General features: G+C 47.8%; 1 protein-coding gene across 2 annotated transcripts in view; it reads left to right on the top strand.

Moving 5' to 3' along the window:
• SLCO3A1 (solute carrier organic anion transporter family member 3A1) overlaps window positions 1-18,396 on the top strand; it is a 348,535-nt gene that overhangs the window by 274,167 nt on the left and 55,972 nt on the right. For both annotated transcript variants that reach the window (XM_004372670.1, XM_004372669.2), the window contains exon 4: window positions 6,204-6,467. In XM_004372670.1, coding sequence (XP_004372727.1) covers window positions 6,204-6,467 — 264 coding nt within the window. The remainder of the gene's footprint in view (window positions 1-6,203; window positions 6,468-18,396) is intronic.

Here is an 18,396-nt window from a genome sequence, read left to right as displayed (position 1 = left end):
TTAGGGTAGGCCGGGTTATGCTGTGGTGACAAATAGCTCCGAAAGGTCACTGGCTTGCCCTAATGAAGGTGTATTTCTTGTCGATGCTGTATATCCAGTGCAAGTCAGCAGGGAGACCTTGTTCACTGCCCTCTTTTAGGTCCCAGCTTCTGAGGACTTCACATGCTGTGTCACGAAGGCAGGGGAGAGAAGCATGGGGAATCATGCACTAGCTTATAAATACCTCCACACGAAGTGACACATGTCACCTCTGCTTACATTTCATTGGCAAAACTAGTCATGTGGCCACATCTAGCTTCACAGAGTAAGGGAGGTGATCCTCCTTGTCCCCAGAAGATGAGGAGACCTGGATGTAGACACTGGTACGTCTGTCATGCCATTCTTTGCCATTCCACATGAAGAAATCTCCCTCAACATCGGTGATACTAGAACCGCACCTACTGCCATTAGAGAAATGCAAACCAAAACTACCATGAGATACCATCTCCCCCCAACAAGGCTAGCATTAATCTAAAAAACACAAAATAATAAATGTTGGAGCGGGTGTGGAGAGACCGTAACACTTATACACTGCTGGTGGGAATGTAAAATGGTACAACCACTTTGGAAATGGGTTTGGCGCTTCCTTAAAAAGCTAAAAATAGAAGTACCATGCGATCCAAAATCTCACTTCTTGGAATACAGCCTAGAGAACTAAGAGCTGTCACATGAATAGATATGTGCACACCCATGTTCATTGCAGCACTGTTCACAATAGCAAAAAGATGGAAACAACCTAGGTGCCAATCAACGGATGAATGGATAAACAAATTATGGTATATTCATACAATAGAATACTAACCAACAATAAAGAACAATGATGAATCCACGAAATATCTCATAACTTGGATGAATCTGGAAGGCATTATGCTGAGTGAAATTGGTCGCAAAAAGACAAATGTTGTATGAGACCACTATTATAAGAATTCAAGAAAAGGCTTAAACACAGACGAAAACATTCTCTGATGGTTACAGGGGTGGGGAAGGAGGGTGAGGGTTATTCACTAACTTGACAGTAGACAAGAATTATCTTAGGTGAAGGGAAGGACAGCACACACTACAGGGGAAGTCAGCACCACTGGACTACAACAAAAGCTATGAAGTTTCCTGAATACAGCTAAACACTTTGAGGGAAAGTGTAGCAGAGATGGGGGTCTGGGGACCATGGTTTCAGGGGACATCTAGGTCAATTGGCATAACAAAGTTTATTAAGAAAAAGTTCTGCATCCCACTTTGGTGAGTGGCATCTGGGGTCTTAAAAGCTAGTGAGCGGTCATCTAAGATGCATCAACTGGTCCCAACCCACCTGGAGCAAAGGAGAATGAAGAACACCAAAGACACATGGAAAGTATTAGCCCAAGAGACAGAAAGGGCCACATAACTAGAGACTTCATCAGCCTGAGACCAGAAGAACTAGTTGGTGCCTGGATACCACCAATGACCCCCTGACAGGGAACACAACAGAGAGTCCCTGATGGAGCAGGACAAAAGTGAGGTACAGAACTCAAATTCTAGTCAAAAGACCAGACCTAATGGTCTGACTGAGACTGGAGAAACCCCAGAAGACATGGCCCCCGGACTCTCTGTCAACCCAGAATTAAAACCATTCCCGAAGCCAACTCTTCAGACAAAGAATAGACCGTACTATAAGAAATAAAATGACACTCGTGAAGAGTGTGCTTCTTAGTTCAAGTAGATACACGAGACTAAGTGGGCAGCTCCTGTCCGGAGGCAAGATGAGAAGACAGAAAGGGATAGGAGCTGGTTGAATGGACACGGGAAATCCGGGGTGGAAAGGAGGAGTGTGCGGTCACATTATAGAGAGAGCAACTAGGGTCACATAACAATGTGGGTATAAACTTTTGTGTGAGAAACTAACTTGAGCTGTAAACTTTCACCTAAAGTACAATTTAAAAAAAAAAAGAACAGCACCTAATGAGTATTGACAATTGCCAGGTGGATGAAGGGAGATTTCCACCCTAACTAGCCAAAATGCTTTATGAGAGTACTATCTGTGGGGAGTCCCTGGGTAGTGCAAATGGTTAACACACTCAACTGTTAACTGAAAGGTTGGAAGTTGAAGTCCACCAAGAGGCAACTCAGAAGAAAGGCCTGGTGATCTGCTTCCAAAACAATCAGCCATTGGAAACCCTGTGGAATTCAGTTCTACTGTGACACACATGGGGTCACCATGAATTAGAATCAACTTGATGGCAGCTAGTTTTCGTTGTTGTTGTGGAGACAGAGAAAAGAAGTACCTCAGAAATGACAGTTCTCAGACTAGTTTTGCCACATTGATAGTCTGCTGGTAAACCACCAAATGCAGACTGACACTCCGCTCATGAAGCCTCTCTGTCCTGAGAGCTGCCCACTCCAAAGCTGAGTGGTTTTTCCCCAGCAGGTCATTTCTCTCCTGCCACAGGGCTCTAGGTAATTGAAATGGAGAAAAAGAAAATCAATACCTCCTGAAATTGTCAGTCAACTACGATTTTTTATACCTCTAAGATCCCACCCTTCACGCTATCATGTAGAGCCCTCCTCCCTCCCCTTGCCCAAGATGGCAGCCATGCCTTGGTTCTCTACCTTGTCTTACAAACCGAGAGCAAATGTTGGCTTTCCACACACATACCAGTACCTACAGGGAATGAGATGACACGTTCACACAAACATCAACGTCCCCCACCGCAGTCCCTCTCCCTGGGCTGTTTTCTCACACACAGAGCAGGTCACTAGCTTCCTAACTAAGAGGTGACTTCTCCGTGTTGCTGATTTTGGTCCCTCAGATAACTGCCAGGATTTCTCTCTCTTTACTCACTCACATCTGCCAGCTTTTCAGTTCCTCCTTTATGGAGCTCATAGACAATGGAGAGAAGTACTGTAGCTCCCTTTTACCGTCTTTTGTTTTCATTTATTACTTGGCAGCAGGTGAAGAAACACGCTAAATGACTGGTGAAAACGTTCCTGCTTAGCCACCCCAGGGGACCTTACTTCCTTTTCTCTTCCCCCGTTTGCATAAAGATGCTTTCAAGATCAACGTGCGTTTCCCAGGCCTTACCCTTTAATTGAATCCATACAATGAAATTCTCATCGGTAGAAATATAGACATAAAAGTATAAATAATAGGAGCTGTCATTTATGAGGAATCCCTGGGTAGTGCAAATGGTTAACATGCTCGGCTGCTAACCAAAAATGGTTGGAGGTTCAAGTCCATCCAGAGGCACCACGGAAGAAAGGCCTGGTGGTCTACTTTTGAAAAATCAGCCATTGAAAACCCAATGGAGCACAGTTCTACCCTGACACACATGGGGTCACCGTGCATCAGAATCAACTCGGTGGTGACTGGCTGGGCTTCCTTGACAAATATGAAGAGTCTGCTCTATTCTGTGCCAGGTAATTCTTGCTCATTATCTCTAATCTTTACAACCACTCTAGGTGGATGTCATTTTCTTTTGTAAATGATGAAACTAAGGTTTAAGGAAGGTAAGTCACTTGCTCAGTATCTCAAGCTAGTATATGGCAGATCTGGGATTGATCCCCAAGCCCTCCAAAGCTTACTCTCCCTCCTCTTCAGCATGCAGCTGGGTGAAAAATCCTGGTCGGTCACAGTGCCTGGTTATTATTGCTGCTGGGTTTATATCAAGGTCTCTATCTTAGTTACCTAGTGTGCCATAACAGAAATACCACAACTGCTTGGCTTTAAAGAACAGAAATTGATTGTCTCACAGTTCAGGAGGCTAGAAGTCAGGGCATGGCTCTAGGGGGAGGCCCTTCCTCGCCCATTTCAGCTTCTGGTTCTTGCCAGCCGTCCGTGGCATTCCTGGGTTTGTAGATGCTTCTGTCTCTGCCATCCCACTTCCTCTTCCCCCTGTGTGTTCTCTGTGTTTGTTCTGCTCTTTTTGTAACTCAGAAGTGATTAGGTTTAGGAGTCACTCTTCTCTAGTATAACCTCATTCACATAACAAAAAGAACACCCCTATTTCCAAACAGGGTCATATTTACAGGTATAGGGATTAAGACTTCAAATCGTATTTTTAGGGGACACAATTCTATCCACAACAGTCTCCAAGATAGAGACTACCGATGTTCCAGAAGCCAGCCACCAGCCACCGGAGGTCAGTGTTCTTAGGCCCATTCACCCAGAGCCCTACTGGGAGCCCAAACAAAGTCCAGGCTATCAAGACGGCAGTATAGCAGGGTGGTACAAAGCATGGGCTTGGGCATCTGAATGCCTGTGTTCCAGTCTTCAACTCTGTGAACTTGAGCCTGACCTTGCCTCAGTATCCCCATCTATAAAACAGAGATAAAAGTCCCTACTTTGTAGGGTTGTGGAGAGTTATGTTAAGGAAGCACTTTGCATCCTGCCTTGTACAGAGTACGCCCTCAGTAAATGATGGCTAATATCATCACTAACATTAGCTGAAGATCAAGCAAGCATCTTTGAGGAGAGCATTTTATAAATGGTGAAGTGCTCATCTGACGTCCGTGGTCCTCACGCATCCCAGGTCTGTCCATCCATCTGTCCAGGCCTGCAGCACTGCCTGTCTCAGGCTGATATGCTATTGCCTGTGTCTCCAAGGTCTCCTTCCAGGCTCTACGGGCATGGGTTTATCATCAAAGAGACATGTCCTAGCAGCTGGTCTGGGCGTGTGGCTATGCAAGGAAGGCAGCTGGAGAGAGAGGAGGGGCAGAGCTGGAGTTAATGACCTCATGCCTTCAGCTGGCAAATCAAAGAAATAACAGCACGAGGTGGCCACACCGCATGCATATCTTCTTTAAGCATATGAGTGAGCTGCAAAACATTTTAATGGAGGGCTGGTCCCAGACCACAGGGCATCAGCAGGGTTGGATGGACCTACCCACCAGCAACTGGGATACACAGGGCCCGAGGCATGAACAGTAACAGCTGACAAGCACATGCCAAGCACTCTTCTGAGTACTTCTTCTGTCTACAAAATCCCTTATTGTAGACAAAAATATCTCATGTGACTTATCTAATCTTCCTGACAACCATAAGGTAAGTACTATCATCATCGTCAAAATGTTGTACAAACCGGTAAACTGAGGGATAACCAAAAACCAAACCCGTTTCCGTCAAGTCAATTCCGATTCGTAGGGACCCTACAGGACAGAGCAGAGCTGCCCCATAGGGTTTCCAAGGAGCGGTTGGTGGATTCAACTGCCAGCCATTTGGTTAGCAACCGTAGGTCTTAACCACTGCACCATCAGGGCTCCAACTGAGGCATAGAGAGTTTAGACCAGTTGCCTAAAGTCACACAGATAGAAGTGGGCAGAACCAGGATGTCAGCACCGGAAGCCAGGCTGTTCACCTCCATACTGCACCACCCCTTATGAACCGTGAACCTGATTTTGGACACGGAGTGGGGAGTTGAATACAATCTCAGCTAGGCTGTTTTTTTGGTGTGGGAAGTTGTTGGTAGCTGCTGTTAACTTTTCCCCAGCTCATGGCAACCCCACGCACAATGGAGCAAAACGCTGCCTGATCCTGCACCACCTCCGTGGTCAGACTGGTTGTGGATCAGACTGTTGTGATCCATAGGGTTTTCAGTGGTTTGGTTGATTTTCGGAAGTAGATTGCCTCGCCTTTCTTCCTAGTCCATCTTAGTCTGGAAGGTCTGCTGAAACCTGTTCAACATCATAGCAGCACACAAGCCTCCACTGACAGCTGGGTAGTGGCTGCACATGAGGTGTGTTGGCCCAGAATCAAACCCGGGTCTCCCTCACGGAAGGCAAGAATTCTACCGCTGAACCACCAGTGACTCTTGGGAGGGAGTACACCTATTAAAAATACTCCCTTGAATGACAATCCTAGTTTTGTTTCCTTGTGCCTTTGTTAGTATACCTTGGCAGCTCTGCCAAGCCAGTTCATCCCTGCCAACATCTCAGAGGATGGCTGGCTTCTCACTGTTTTTGTTTAGACTGATACAGCACAGGGTAGACAAGAAAATTAAGGAGTGTAGGGATTAGTCTTCGACTTCAGGAGAAGCAGAAGTGCCGACCGGGAATGGTGGGCTTCCTAGCCTAACCCTGGTCCTGCTGCCCACCCCAGGCCATTTCCAGAGCCCCGCGCCACCTCCCTGTCACCTGTCTCAGATCTCAGCAGAATCCCGTCCCCTCCCATTAAGCTCTGCTCTTTCCCTGTGCAGGTAACCTGGACATCACGCCGGACGACCCCCGCTGGATTGGAGCCTGGTGGGGTGGCTTTCTGCTCTGTGGTGCCTTACTCTTCTTCTCCTCCCTCTTGATGTTCGGGTTTCCACAGTCCCTGCCCCCGCACACAGACCCCGCCATGGAGAGTGAGCAGGCCATGCTCCCCGAAAGAGAATACGAGAGACCCAAGCCCAGCAATGGGGTCCTAAGGCACCCCCTGGAGCCGGACAGCAGTGCCTCCTGCTTCCAGCAACTGAGAGGTAAAGGCGGCCTCGCCCCCCCTGGGCATCAGAATAATGGAGGGGGGTGGCGGAGAGTTGGGGAGGGGGTGGCAGTCAGACCTGACTTCTAGGCGATTTGTTGTTGATGTTAGGTGCTATCGAGTCAGCCCCCAACTCTTGGTGACCCTGTGCAGGTTAACGTCTGTTTTGTATGACTTGCCTCCTCCCGTGCTTGACTTATTCCTGAGAAGTAAATTACTTACTTTGCCTAATGAAAAGCATTTGTTGAAGGGACAGCAAGCTTACCTTCTCCCCCGCAGAGGCCTCAGTGGCTCCCATAGGCCCTGGCGTCTAATAAATGTCAATGTCTATAGAAGGAAGGAGCCCTGGTTGCACAGTCGTTAGAGTTCAGCTGCTCACTAAAAGTTAGCAGTTCAAATCTACCAGCCGCTCCTTGGAATCCCTAAGGAGCAGTTCTACTCTGTCCTATAGGGTCACTGTGAGTAGGAATCAGCTCGACAGCAACGGGTATAGAAGGAGGGAAGCGAAAGAGGGAAGGAGGAAGTTAGACATTCCAGGGACCCCTTTCTAAATCTTCCAGACCAGTTAATACAGCGCATTGAAGCAGGAAAGGGCTTTTGAAGTCGCTTCCCTTTACCTGATAGAGGCGTTCCTAAAAAGCCACCTGCAAAGTGCATTTCTTTTTTTTTTTTTTCCTAATTGTTTTATTGTAAAAATAGATACAACAAAACATTGGCCAATTCAACAGTGTTTACACCGATAACTCTGACAGTCATTACGTTCATCATGTTGTGCCACCATCACCATTAACCATTTCACTGCGTGGATAGACCACGTTTTGTTTGTCCATTCATCTGTCCATGGACACGGGCTGTTTCCACGTTTTGACTATTGTGAAAAGTGTTGCAATGAACATTGGTGCACAAGTTTCTGTTTGAGTTCCTGCTTTTGGTTCTTTTGGGCATGTACCTAGGAGTGGAATTGCTGGGCCAAAGTCCATTTAGATTGGCCCTGTCCTTCCATCCCCCTCTATTTAAGAACAGAGACGTGTTCTGGAGAGAAATGTTAACAACCAGTCTTAATAATGAAGTCACGCTTTAGAATGCAACAAAGCTCTCACTATCGTTTGTAAAAGAAAAAAAGTGCAGCTTTTCTGACAAAGTGTGAGCCACAAACAATGACACAGAATGAGAGTAAGGAGTGCCCTGGGTTGTCTCCATATTTGCAGCAGCTCTTAAAGGCGAGGACGACGACAGGGGAGCCAAATGAAGCACAGCATCCTCAAACGCTGCTCAGTTTCTGTCACAGCTGCTCCCCGGTAAAGGACGTGCGGTGCTCCTTAACCCCCAGGGCCCTTCTCAGGCTCTCTGAGGGGCCTATGGGGTGCTAGAAATGAGCCGGTTGATGTAGGCAGGCAGGAACAAGGCTGGGCACTGCTTCACAGTGACGCTAGGATGGGAGGGAGAGGGACAGTTATTTTTTTGCAGGAACCTGGGCACACAGCTGATTGCAATTCCAGTCTAGTGCTTGATACAGAAAATACATACCATGAAAGTGTCTCTACCGAGTTTGATAATGAGGTGCACTTTCTGTGGAAGGTACTTGAGAACCATGGCGAGAACTTTGGACTGACTTGAGGTCCGATCTTGGTTCTGCTCTCCACTAGCTCTGTGATAATTAACTTCTCCGTGCTTCATTTCCACCACTGTAAAGACGTAGCGCCGTTTCTAACTGACAGTGTTGTCATGAGAATCAAAGCATTGATGGAAGGGCATTGCTCACAGAAGACTGTTAATGGTACCTGTAGTCCGGGAGTAATTGAGAAAACTTGTGCAATTTCCCAAAAGAGACTAGTAACCTAACGTCATGTCTGACCTGATATTCCACTATGGTTTCTACCAAAGTCATCATTTGGAATTATCCATAGAAGATCGTGAAATACATTTCTCAGAGCTCCAGAATGCATTGGTAGATGAGAAGACCACCCAGTTTGTGTCCCCTGAGGTTTCCTTGGCTTAGCTCAACACGTGTATGGGCTTAATAAAGGACACCACCACCACCCCACCCCACCCCACCCCCAGAATAAGCAGGTTCACTTCTTGGAGTGCCCAGGGAGCTGGGGGTGGTACCTGCTGCTCCCCAGTAGCACAGCCAGCCATTGAGAGCGTCCCAGTAACCAGACCCCCAAGGAATCAGTTGGGCTGGCCTGAGAGTGGGCCTTGCCTGAGACTCTGGCCCTGGGGGCGGCAACCTTTCAGGTCTTTCCTGCTCCCAAGACGGCTAGCCCTGTCCTCCTGTTGCTCTGATTGTAATGCCTGCTCCAGTAATCTCCCATCTTTTATCTCTGGGGATACGAAGATGAATAAGACACAATTCTGCCATCAAAGAACTCACCATCCAATGTAGGGACAGACCAGCAAGCCAGCAAAGATAGCCCAGTGTGATGGGAAGGGAAGTAGCAGGAGGCTTGGGACGTTTTGAAAACATAGCAAGTGATCAGGGAAGAGCACACCTCTTCTGGACCATGGGTGGTGGGTGAGGGATGGCTCAGCATGTGCTTCCTCAGAGAGGGAGCCAAGCTGAGTCTCAAGGGATGTCATGGCTTCACAGTGCTTGGACTATGACTCAAAGTGTTCATTAACTCATTTATTCACTATTTACTGAGCTACCACTCCTAGCTCAGTATATCCTACTAGGCACAGGGGACCCAGCAGTGACTAAGGCAGCTTATATTCTAGTGTGGGGAGTCATGCAATATGAAGAGTTGAATCAATAATAAGGTAAGGGTTGGGTGCATTGGACGTACTGTGGTTGAGATGTCAAGCACAGAGTTGGGTAAGTGGTCTGGGACTTGCTAGACTATAAGTGATCTAAGTTGTGACCTGTATACACATGGTCTTTGCTTTTGATAATTAAAGATTTTTAATTTAGAATTGGCAATTAATAGGTCCATTAATGGACATAAAGGGAGTTCCAGCAGGAAAGGAAGGCAGTGTCTCTAGAAGAATCCCCAGGAGCCAGGCTACAGTGAAGTGAGCTATCGTGTAAATAAACAGATAGTGCACGTGCAAGCACATGGAGGGGGGCCGCGGCAATTCACATGCTTTATTTTTTCCACATGAGACAGATTTTGCCGTGTGGACATTTACACCATAAGCACCGTATGGTGCCTCCTGGTGTTCCCAAATGCTATCCGATTCGCAGCCTTAAAATACCAGGTGGTCTCCGTTCAGTGAGTTACACATTTATGGACACAAATAAGCCCAGCAGTGTTGCAAATATCAGATCAATTAACATGGCTCTAAAATTCTATATATTGCAGTTTCTCTTCCTTTTTCATTTTTGTTTGGATTTGCAAAGGGGTCTCTTCGTCAGCTGTCCATCTGTGTCCCTGCCACGCTCTGATAACAAAGGCCCCTGGGAAGAACTGGCGCTGGGCCAAGAGCAGCCCTTCCCCCCACCTCCCCACAGGCCTAGGCAGCCTTCCCCATGGAGGACTCGCTCCTGGGAGAGGCTGGTGCTGTGGCAGAAAGAGCCTTGCTTTGGAGGCAGACCCTCCTGAGTTCAAACCCCAGCTCAGCGACTTCCTAATTGTGGACTCTTAGTAACCATGTGACTTAAGTCCCCTCAGTTTTAACCATGGCATCTGCTTTAGTGTTCCCAGCAGCTGTGTAAGGTCAGTGTTATTATTATTCCCATTAATAGATGAGGAAACTGGGCTTCAGAGTTCTAAGGTTTGGGCCTGTGGTTCACTATTGAGTGCACTCTTCCAAAAAGTGGACTTGGGTGGTCTTCCTTCCAGTGAAGCCGGCCTTCACTGGGGATAGCAACCCTTCTAGCATGAGAGATGGAACCCCTAGAGGCTTGTTCCAGAACAGTCTAGAGAAGCTGTTACTTCTTCCTTTCTCTGGCCAGCACACCTTGCAAGTCCCTGTCTTGCAATGACTGTCACAACCATTTTGCAAAGCAGGTAGCAAGGGGGCAAATGCTTAGCTTTGTTAAACTCTAATATCTCCCCCAGGTGGGAGCCTGCCCATCCAGGGCACATTTTCACATCTCGCTTTTGCTGCCAAATAACTTTTCCTTTAAGCCCTAGCTCTTACAGCCCTTCCCCCATACCTGCTCTTCAGATGGCCCCTGCTTGTTGACCCTCTTTCAGGACACACCTCACCCCGTCACATTCCACCTCTGGTGCCTGGCTTTGCTGTCCTCTCCTCCCCTTGCCTGCGCGGTAAGCCTGCTGTGACTGCACCTCGTGGGGCATCCTGACTCCAGTAGATGCCCAGAGTTTGTATTTTGTGAAAGACTAGCCCTGGAGGGAGGGAGGAATCCAGGGGACTGTGATATTATAAATACACAGCATTACAATCAGCTAATGTACTACATCTTACATCCAGTTTTGTTTCACTGGGAAATTGCCTCTGGAGTCACTTGCTCTGAAGTCCCTTAGGGTCGGGATGCTGGCCACCTCTGCAACCCCAGGTCCATCCACTTTCCTGTCATGCTCTGTATAGTTCCTGGAATGCGTCAGTCACTCTGTTCTTTGCTGCTGCTTTTGGAAGAAGCCTGGAACTTCATTCTTCAGTCCTTTACCTCCTCCAGGAAGCCTTCCCTGTAGCCTCTTTACACACAGACCCTACACACACACAGTGCTAGCTTTCCTCTACCGTCCACATAGCCCCGGCAAAGCCCTTGTCACCCTCCTGTCATGGCTGTCTGTTTGTCTGTCTGTGTCTGCCAGAAGAGTGTGGTTTCTTCAAGGAGGAAGCTGTCATTCATCTTTTCGTTTCCAGTGCATAGCATGATGCCCGGTACATAGGTGATGCTGGCTGCATGAATGAATAGATAATGAACGCTTTCTTGCCGGCCAGCCACTGCCAGTGCACACGTGCGCACACACACACACTAGCAGCTCACATTTGGTTCCCAGGCACTATCTTCCTTCATCCCATCAACACTGTGAGGTGAGGCATTGGCACCATTTTGCAGGTAAGTACATCTAGGCTTAGAGATAGAAGGACATTTGAACCCTGGCTGAGACCCCACTGCTTGTATTCTTAACTGTGACATTAGCTGCCTCTTCTGGCGATAAACAGGCTCTCTAAAGGAAGAGTGGCATCACCAGGTGCTAACTGGCTCTTCAGCAGCATGTACTAAAACTTCAGCTGGCCTCTACACGGCACAGACGTCCCCTAAAACAAGGGATCTTCCTGACAAGGGCATGGCCTAACAGGGAGGGAAGATCCGCCTCCCCGCAAGCACTGGTACGGCCGGCCTGACCCTCTGACGGATTGTCTAGCCGGACGAGTACAGCTGTCCCCGAGGTTTACAGCCTGAAGGGAGAGCCTTGCCTTTGATCACTGAAAGAAGAGCAGAGCTATCAAAAGCCAGGCGCTCTCTCATCTCCAGGCCCTTCACACTGACTGCCAAGTGGCCTCACCCTGTCCCAGAAAGGATGGCTGCACGTGGTGGGAATGGGTAACAGCTGAGCCGGTGGGTGGGGTGGGCTCAGGCTCAGTCTGAAAGCCACCACTACGGTTTGGAGGAGGATTTGTGATGTGCACAGCAAATCTCACTTGGCGTGTAGTCATCTGATGAGCTGGGTGTTGTCACTTCTCTGTGTTGCCCATGAGGACATTGGTACTTGGGAGGTGAAACCATGTACTCAGGTCCCAGGGATGTGAATGGTGTGGCTGGGATTGGAACCAGGTTTCCTGACTCCAGATCACATGCTCTTCCCCCAGTTTCCCACAAGGATTCACTTAACTGTTCATAAATGGGCTAGTGTACCAATGTAACAAAAGCCCATCCTATGTCTGACAGGCTCTTTCTGCTCCACGAGCTCCCTCTCCAAGGGGGAGACACATTCCCCAGCTCTAGAGGACCTTTGCTTCTAGAGAAGTTGGAATCTGCCTGGGTCCTTGATACCATCCCCATCCTCATTCTCCGCTTGTCCTCTGTACTAATTTCCTAAGGCTGCTCTAACAAAGTACCACACACTGGGTGTCTTACAAGAACACAAATATATTGTCTTACAGTCTGGAGGCTAGGAGTCCAAACTAACTTGTTGGCTGGGCCTTGCTCTCTCTGAAGTCTCCAGCGAAGATGCTTTCTTATCTCTCCTGGCTTCTGGTGGCCTCAGGCATTCCTTGACTTCCCATGTCTGTCTTCCCTCTGTGTATCTCTGTGTTCCTCCTCTTTTATAAGGATACCAGATTGAATTAGGACCCACCCTACTACAGTAGAGAGCCTTGGTGGTGCAGTGGTTAAGAGCTCAGCTGCTAACCAGGAGGTCGACAGTTCAAATCTACCAGCCACTCCTTGGAAACCCTATGGGGCAGTTCTACTTTGTCCTGCAGGGTCGCTATGAGTCGAATCCACGACAAGGGTTGTTTGTTGCTACTCCAGTATGACCTCATGTTAACTGAACTGATAACATCTTCAAAGACCCTGTTTCCAAACAAGTCACATTCACAGGTTCCAGGGCTTATGGCTTCAACATATCTTTTGGGGGACCCAATTCAATCCATAGCACTCTCCTCCACTGTCTTAGTCATCCAGTGCTGCTCTAATAAAAATACCACCAGTGGATGGCTTTAACAAAGAGAAGTTTATTCTCTCACAGTCCAGTGGACTACAAGTCCAAATTCAAGGTGTCAGCTCCAGAGGAACGCTTTCTCTGTCTGCTCTGAAGGAAGGTCCGTGTCATCAGTCTTCCCTTGGTCTGGGAGCGTCTCTGCGCAGGAACCTCGGGTCCAAAGGACGTGCTCTGCTCCCGGCATTGCTTTCTTGGTGGTATGAGGTTCCCGTGTGTCTCTGCTCACTTCTCTCTTTAATATCTCAAAAGAGATTGGCTTAAGACACTATTCAGTCTTGTATACCTCATCAGTATAACTGCCGTTAATCCATCTTATTACATCATAGTGATAGAGTTTACAACACATAAGGAAGTCACATCAGATTACAAAATGGTACATAATCATACAATACTGGGAATCATGACCCAGCGAAGTTGACAGGTATTTTTGGGGGACACAATTCAATCCATGATATCCACCATGCAGTCCCTCACAGGTTCTGTCAGTTTGCCCACCTAAATCTCTCTCCAACCTACTCCTCATCTCCCACACACCACTTCGAGCAGTGTCTTCTCTGACTCCCTCCAGTCTGTTATCTGCACTCTGACCTTTTCAGAATGCATCTGATGGTGCTGCCACCTCCTGCTTTACAGGATGGAGACAAAGTTTTTCATATGGCCTCCCAGCCCACTTATATTCTGCCCCCTTCAACCTCTTCTCACACCCCCACCCCGTTCTCTCTGCCCAGCCATGCCGGCCTCCCTTTCATCCCCCATATCACCAAGCTCCCTTCCTCCCAGGACCTTGCACATGCTGTTCCCTGTACATGATGTTCCCTGCACTGCAACTCTGATCCCATCACCAGATATCAGCTCTTGCATCATTTCCTCAAGAATGTTTTCCTTGCCTCCTGAACACACCACCTCCAAGACATGTTGCTGGCTGTGCTGGGTAGCAACTGTCACACTCATAATTTTACCTTTATATGCGTGGTTATTTACTTACTCTGTAAGCTCCATGAGGACAAGGACTGTGGCCATTTTTGCTCATGGCTCCTGGTACCTAGCAGGTGCTCACTGCATATTTGATAAAATGGAGGAATGAATGGATCACTAGACATGCATTAGAAGTCCTTAGGTGATGCAAACAGTTAAGCACTTGGCTGCTAACTGAAAGGTTGGTGGTTTGAATCCACCCAGGGGTGCCTCAGAAGAAAGGCCTGGTGATCTTCTGAAAAATCAGCCATTGAAAACCCTATGGAGCACAGTTCTACTCTGACACACACGGGGTTGCCATGAGTCAGAGTCAACTCAGTGGAACTGGTTTGGTTTTACATTTTAGACCTGGAATGACCAAGCCCAGTGCAGTTTGCTGCTTTTCTTGAAGCTTCCCCACCCACCACCCCTACTACCCATAGTCTGGCCTGTGTTTGACCCACTCCCGGACACAAGTTTAGTGGAAACTTTATGTGTGCTGAGTTTCACGTCTAGCCTGCGGGTGACCCACCTGTTATGTTTGTCTTTTTGTTGGGGGAGGGTAGTAGTCTATTCCTCCTGGCTGGCACCTGGCCTCTGATCACAGAAAGTCTGCCAGCCCAGGTGCTGAAGATGGCCTGCCCAGTGACCTTGAGCTTATGTCTTTATGTGCCCATATTTCTGGCAGGAGTTTTGCTTTGTGGGCAGCAGCCACTCTCACCCCCACCACGGTGCACCTCCCCGCGCGGTGGGTGCTGTGGGTTGGTCTGGCTGCAGGACGCAGCTCATGCCTCTCCTACGTCTCTGTCAGGCCTCCTCCTTCCTCTGCCAGTTAGCGGGCGGTTTCTGCTACATTTTTCTTAATTAGGGGCCTGTGCCTCTCAGCATAGTGTTAGCGCAAGGAGCCTGGTGATCTGAGAGTCCTTGTTCTGCAGGATAAATGGCTGAGTGTTTTTTATCATGTGAATTGTCTTCAGGAATGTGCTCTCCCCTCGTGTGCATTTCCTGTTAAAATCGTCTTCCTTGATTCTGTAGCAAAGAAAATCACTTGCCCTGCAAACACTTGAGGTCCTGTGCCGGGCTGCAGCTTACAAGCTGCTGTGTCACGGGGGTCATTTCTATAGGTCCCCAGAGACCAGCCTGGTCAGTGACTTCATTATATTCCCATCAGTGCTGATGGAGGACCCACTGGGGACAGTGCTGGTGGTGCATGCAAGAATGAGCTACAGAGCCTCTTCTCGGTTATTTCAGTCAAACAACTGAGATAACCCCATACAAAAGCACCTAGCTCAATGCCTGGCACACTGTGGATGCCTATGAGTGTTTGTTGAATGAATGAGTGAAAGAAATAACTAGAATGCAGCATTTCCCAATGGGAGCTCCCTCAAACAAGAGTCCTCTGAAATGCTCAAAGAAAAACAACAGGAAGAAAGGGAGTTACATGGCCAAATAAGTTTGGGAAATTCTCTGTATACTATATAACCCTCATGGAGATTCATTAGTTATATTTGCATACTGAAGGCTCTGAGAAGGCCAGCTCTAAAAAAAGCTGGCTAACTTCATTTTACTCCATGTTTCTTGACTCATCAATGTCTTAGTTCCCTAGGGCTGTGTAACAGAAATACCACAAGTGGGTAGCTTTAAAGAACAGAAATTACACCCACTTCTCACTTATCGATGTGGTTAGGTCCCAAAGACCAGGTCTTTATGTGAAAATCAGCATTATGCAAAAATGGAGGATGACCACATCATATCACAAAATGGAGGATAACTGCATCATTACATAACTGCCAAATTACATCATTACAAAAGTGCCAAGCCACTGAGAATCATGGCCCAAGCAAGTTGACACATGACCTTAACCATCACAGCCAGTGGTACTCTTGCCTCACACCTTGGTAGCATCCGTTACTGCCAGACATACATCGTTAATGCACAAAATAGTCAGATAATAGATTTTTTTACTGTTGTCGTCAACGTGAAATGTCAGATGAGATAGTTGATAAGCAAGGAGTAGGTGTATTTTCTCAGTTCTGGAGGCTAGGAATCCAAATCAGGGTCTTGACCATGTCTGTTCATTCCTTGTAGGTAGTCCCTGGCATTCCTTTGTTCCTTGGCTTATAGAAGATCCTCACATGCCATCTGTCTTCCCCTGTGTGTGTTTATCTCTGTGTCTAATCTGTTCTTTTTATAACTCAGAAGTGATTAGATTTAGAACCCACCACACTCAGCTGGATCTAGTTAACACAACAAAGAAAACTCTATTTCCAAACAGGAGTATATCCATAGGCATAGAAGTTAGGATTCTAGCACATATTTTCAGGGAACACAATTCAACTGATAACCCTCACTGTAGTCTTTTTTTTTTTTTTTCCACGTAACGCTCAGCGAAAGGATCCCTGGTGGTGCGGTGGTTAAGCGCTTGGCTGCTAACCAAAAGGTCAGCAGTTCGAACCCACCAGCCACTCTGTGGGAGAAAGGTGTGGTAGTCTGCTTCCATGAAGATTTACAACCTTGGAAACCCTATGGGGCAATTCTACTCTGTTCTGCAGGGTCGCTATGAGTCGAAATCAACTCGATGGCAATGGTTTTGGTTTGGGTTAACCCTCCAACCACAAACCAAACCCGTTGCCATCGAGGTGATTCCTACTTATAGCGACCCTGTAGAACAGACTAGAGCTGCCCCATAGGGTTTCCAAGGAGTGGCTAGTGGGTTTGAACTGGCCTCCTTTTGGTTAGCAGCCAAGGTCTTAACCACTGTCCCACCAGGGCTCCAGTTAACGTTCACCACTTGGAATTACTGCTAGGATACAGGATAGAGGGGGGCAAGGATTACAGGAGGTCCAAAGGGATGTACTGACTACCAAACAGGGAGAATTTAAAGACAGTGTGAAGGAGCTAGCATTGCAGCCTGATCTGGAAGGATGAGAATGTTCCCGTGGTTGCAGGGGAAGAAGGGCTTCCAGACTGAAGCAGGTGTGAGCAGAGGCTTGAGACAGGAATGCCCAAGACTTGGTTGGGGGATGGACACATTCCTTTGGGAGATAGCATTTAGAAAATGTTATGAGAGATGCAGACTGGGGTCACCTCAGGCACTCAGCACAGTTCCTCCCTGAGACTACTTTGCGAGCCTTTGGCAAAATGGTGAACTGTGGAGGACTTGACATTGCCCTTCTAAGTATCTAGACCTTATCTTTTGAGCCGTTGTTTCTCAGCCAGAGGTTTGAATCAGCATCACCTGTTTCTTTAAACACACCCATGCCAGGGACCCAGCCCTAGAAATTCTGACTCTTGTGAGTCTGGGGTGGGTCCAGGCATCCCATTCCTTAAAGCTCACGAGGTGATTCTGAGTGAGCTCCCTGGTGAAGGAGTGCCAGGGAAGATGGGGGTCCCTCAAGGGTCCACCAGGGTGTAAGTCCGAGCTCTTTCTCTAGCAATTGTGCAGAAGATCAGTGAAGGGGATGCACTCACCAAATAGGATTGGGATACTCTGTGTACTCAGCAGAGCTCCATGAATCCACAAGTTACATTAGCTTGTTAGAGACCCTGAAAAGCCTGCAGTAAACCAAACCCTTCAGGAAATACAGCTAGGACTCGGCACTAGGATGCCTAGGCTTAACTTTGGGGTTTTACCTCACCGTTCTTTTCTGAAAGTTGCTATCTCTTCTAGACTTTCCAGGAGTGAATTCTCATACCATTAAAGAGTTTTCCTGAATGCTAAATTCAGTCAGCTCTGGTGTCGCTGAGGCAGGCCACCCATGCTCCCAGGGAAGGTTCTTGGGCTGGAGTGGTTATACAAGTAGCTATTTGCTTACAAAACCGAAACAAAACAAAAAACCAGCTGCCATGGAGCTGACTCCTCTCATGGTGACCCCGTGTGTATCAGAGGAGAACTGTGCCCCTAGAGTTTTTAATGGCTAATTTTGTTTGGAAGTAAATCACCAGACCTTTCTTCCGAGGTGCCTCTCTCTGGGTGGACTCGAACTCCAATCTATTGGTTAGTAGCCCAGTGTTTAATTGTTTGTACCACCTAGAGACTCCATTTGTTTATGAAAGACTCTATATTTCCTTGGGCATTTTCTGTCTGCTGCCTCCGACATGGAAAAACACAGTATTTGGGTCTGAAGGAGAAGTTGCTGCTTCCCAGGCTCCTTTCTTCATCACCAAGATCCTGTGGAGAGTCTGTGGTTCTGACTTCAGTGTCCTGAGGGAGGGAAATGACTAGGTGAGCACCCTTGTATAGCTCTGCAGCTGGCAGGGTGCTAACTGCCTCCCATGGGCACCTGGCCCTTATTTTACACTGGCCAGTGGGTGCCTGGCCCTTGTTTTACGCTGGCCAGTGGGTGCCTGGCCCTTGTTTTACGCTGGCCAGTGGGTGCCTGGCCCTTGTTTTAC

The sequence above is a fragment of the Trichechus manatus genome, unplaced genomic scaffold (assembly GCF_000243295.1).
Source record: "Trichechus manatus latirostris isolate Lorelei unplaced genomic scaffold, TriManLat1.0 scaffold00019, whole genome shotgun sequence".
Taxonomy (NCBI): Eukaryota; Metazoa; Chordata; class Mammalia; order Sirenia; family Trichechidae; genus Trichechus; species Trichechus manatus.
The sequence above is the reverse complement of the archived record's forward strand: the minus strand, read 5'-3'. Positions and strand labels throughout refer to the sequence as shown.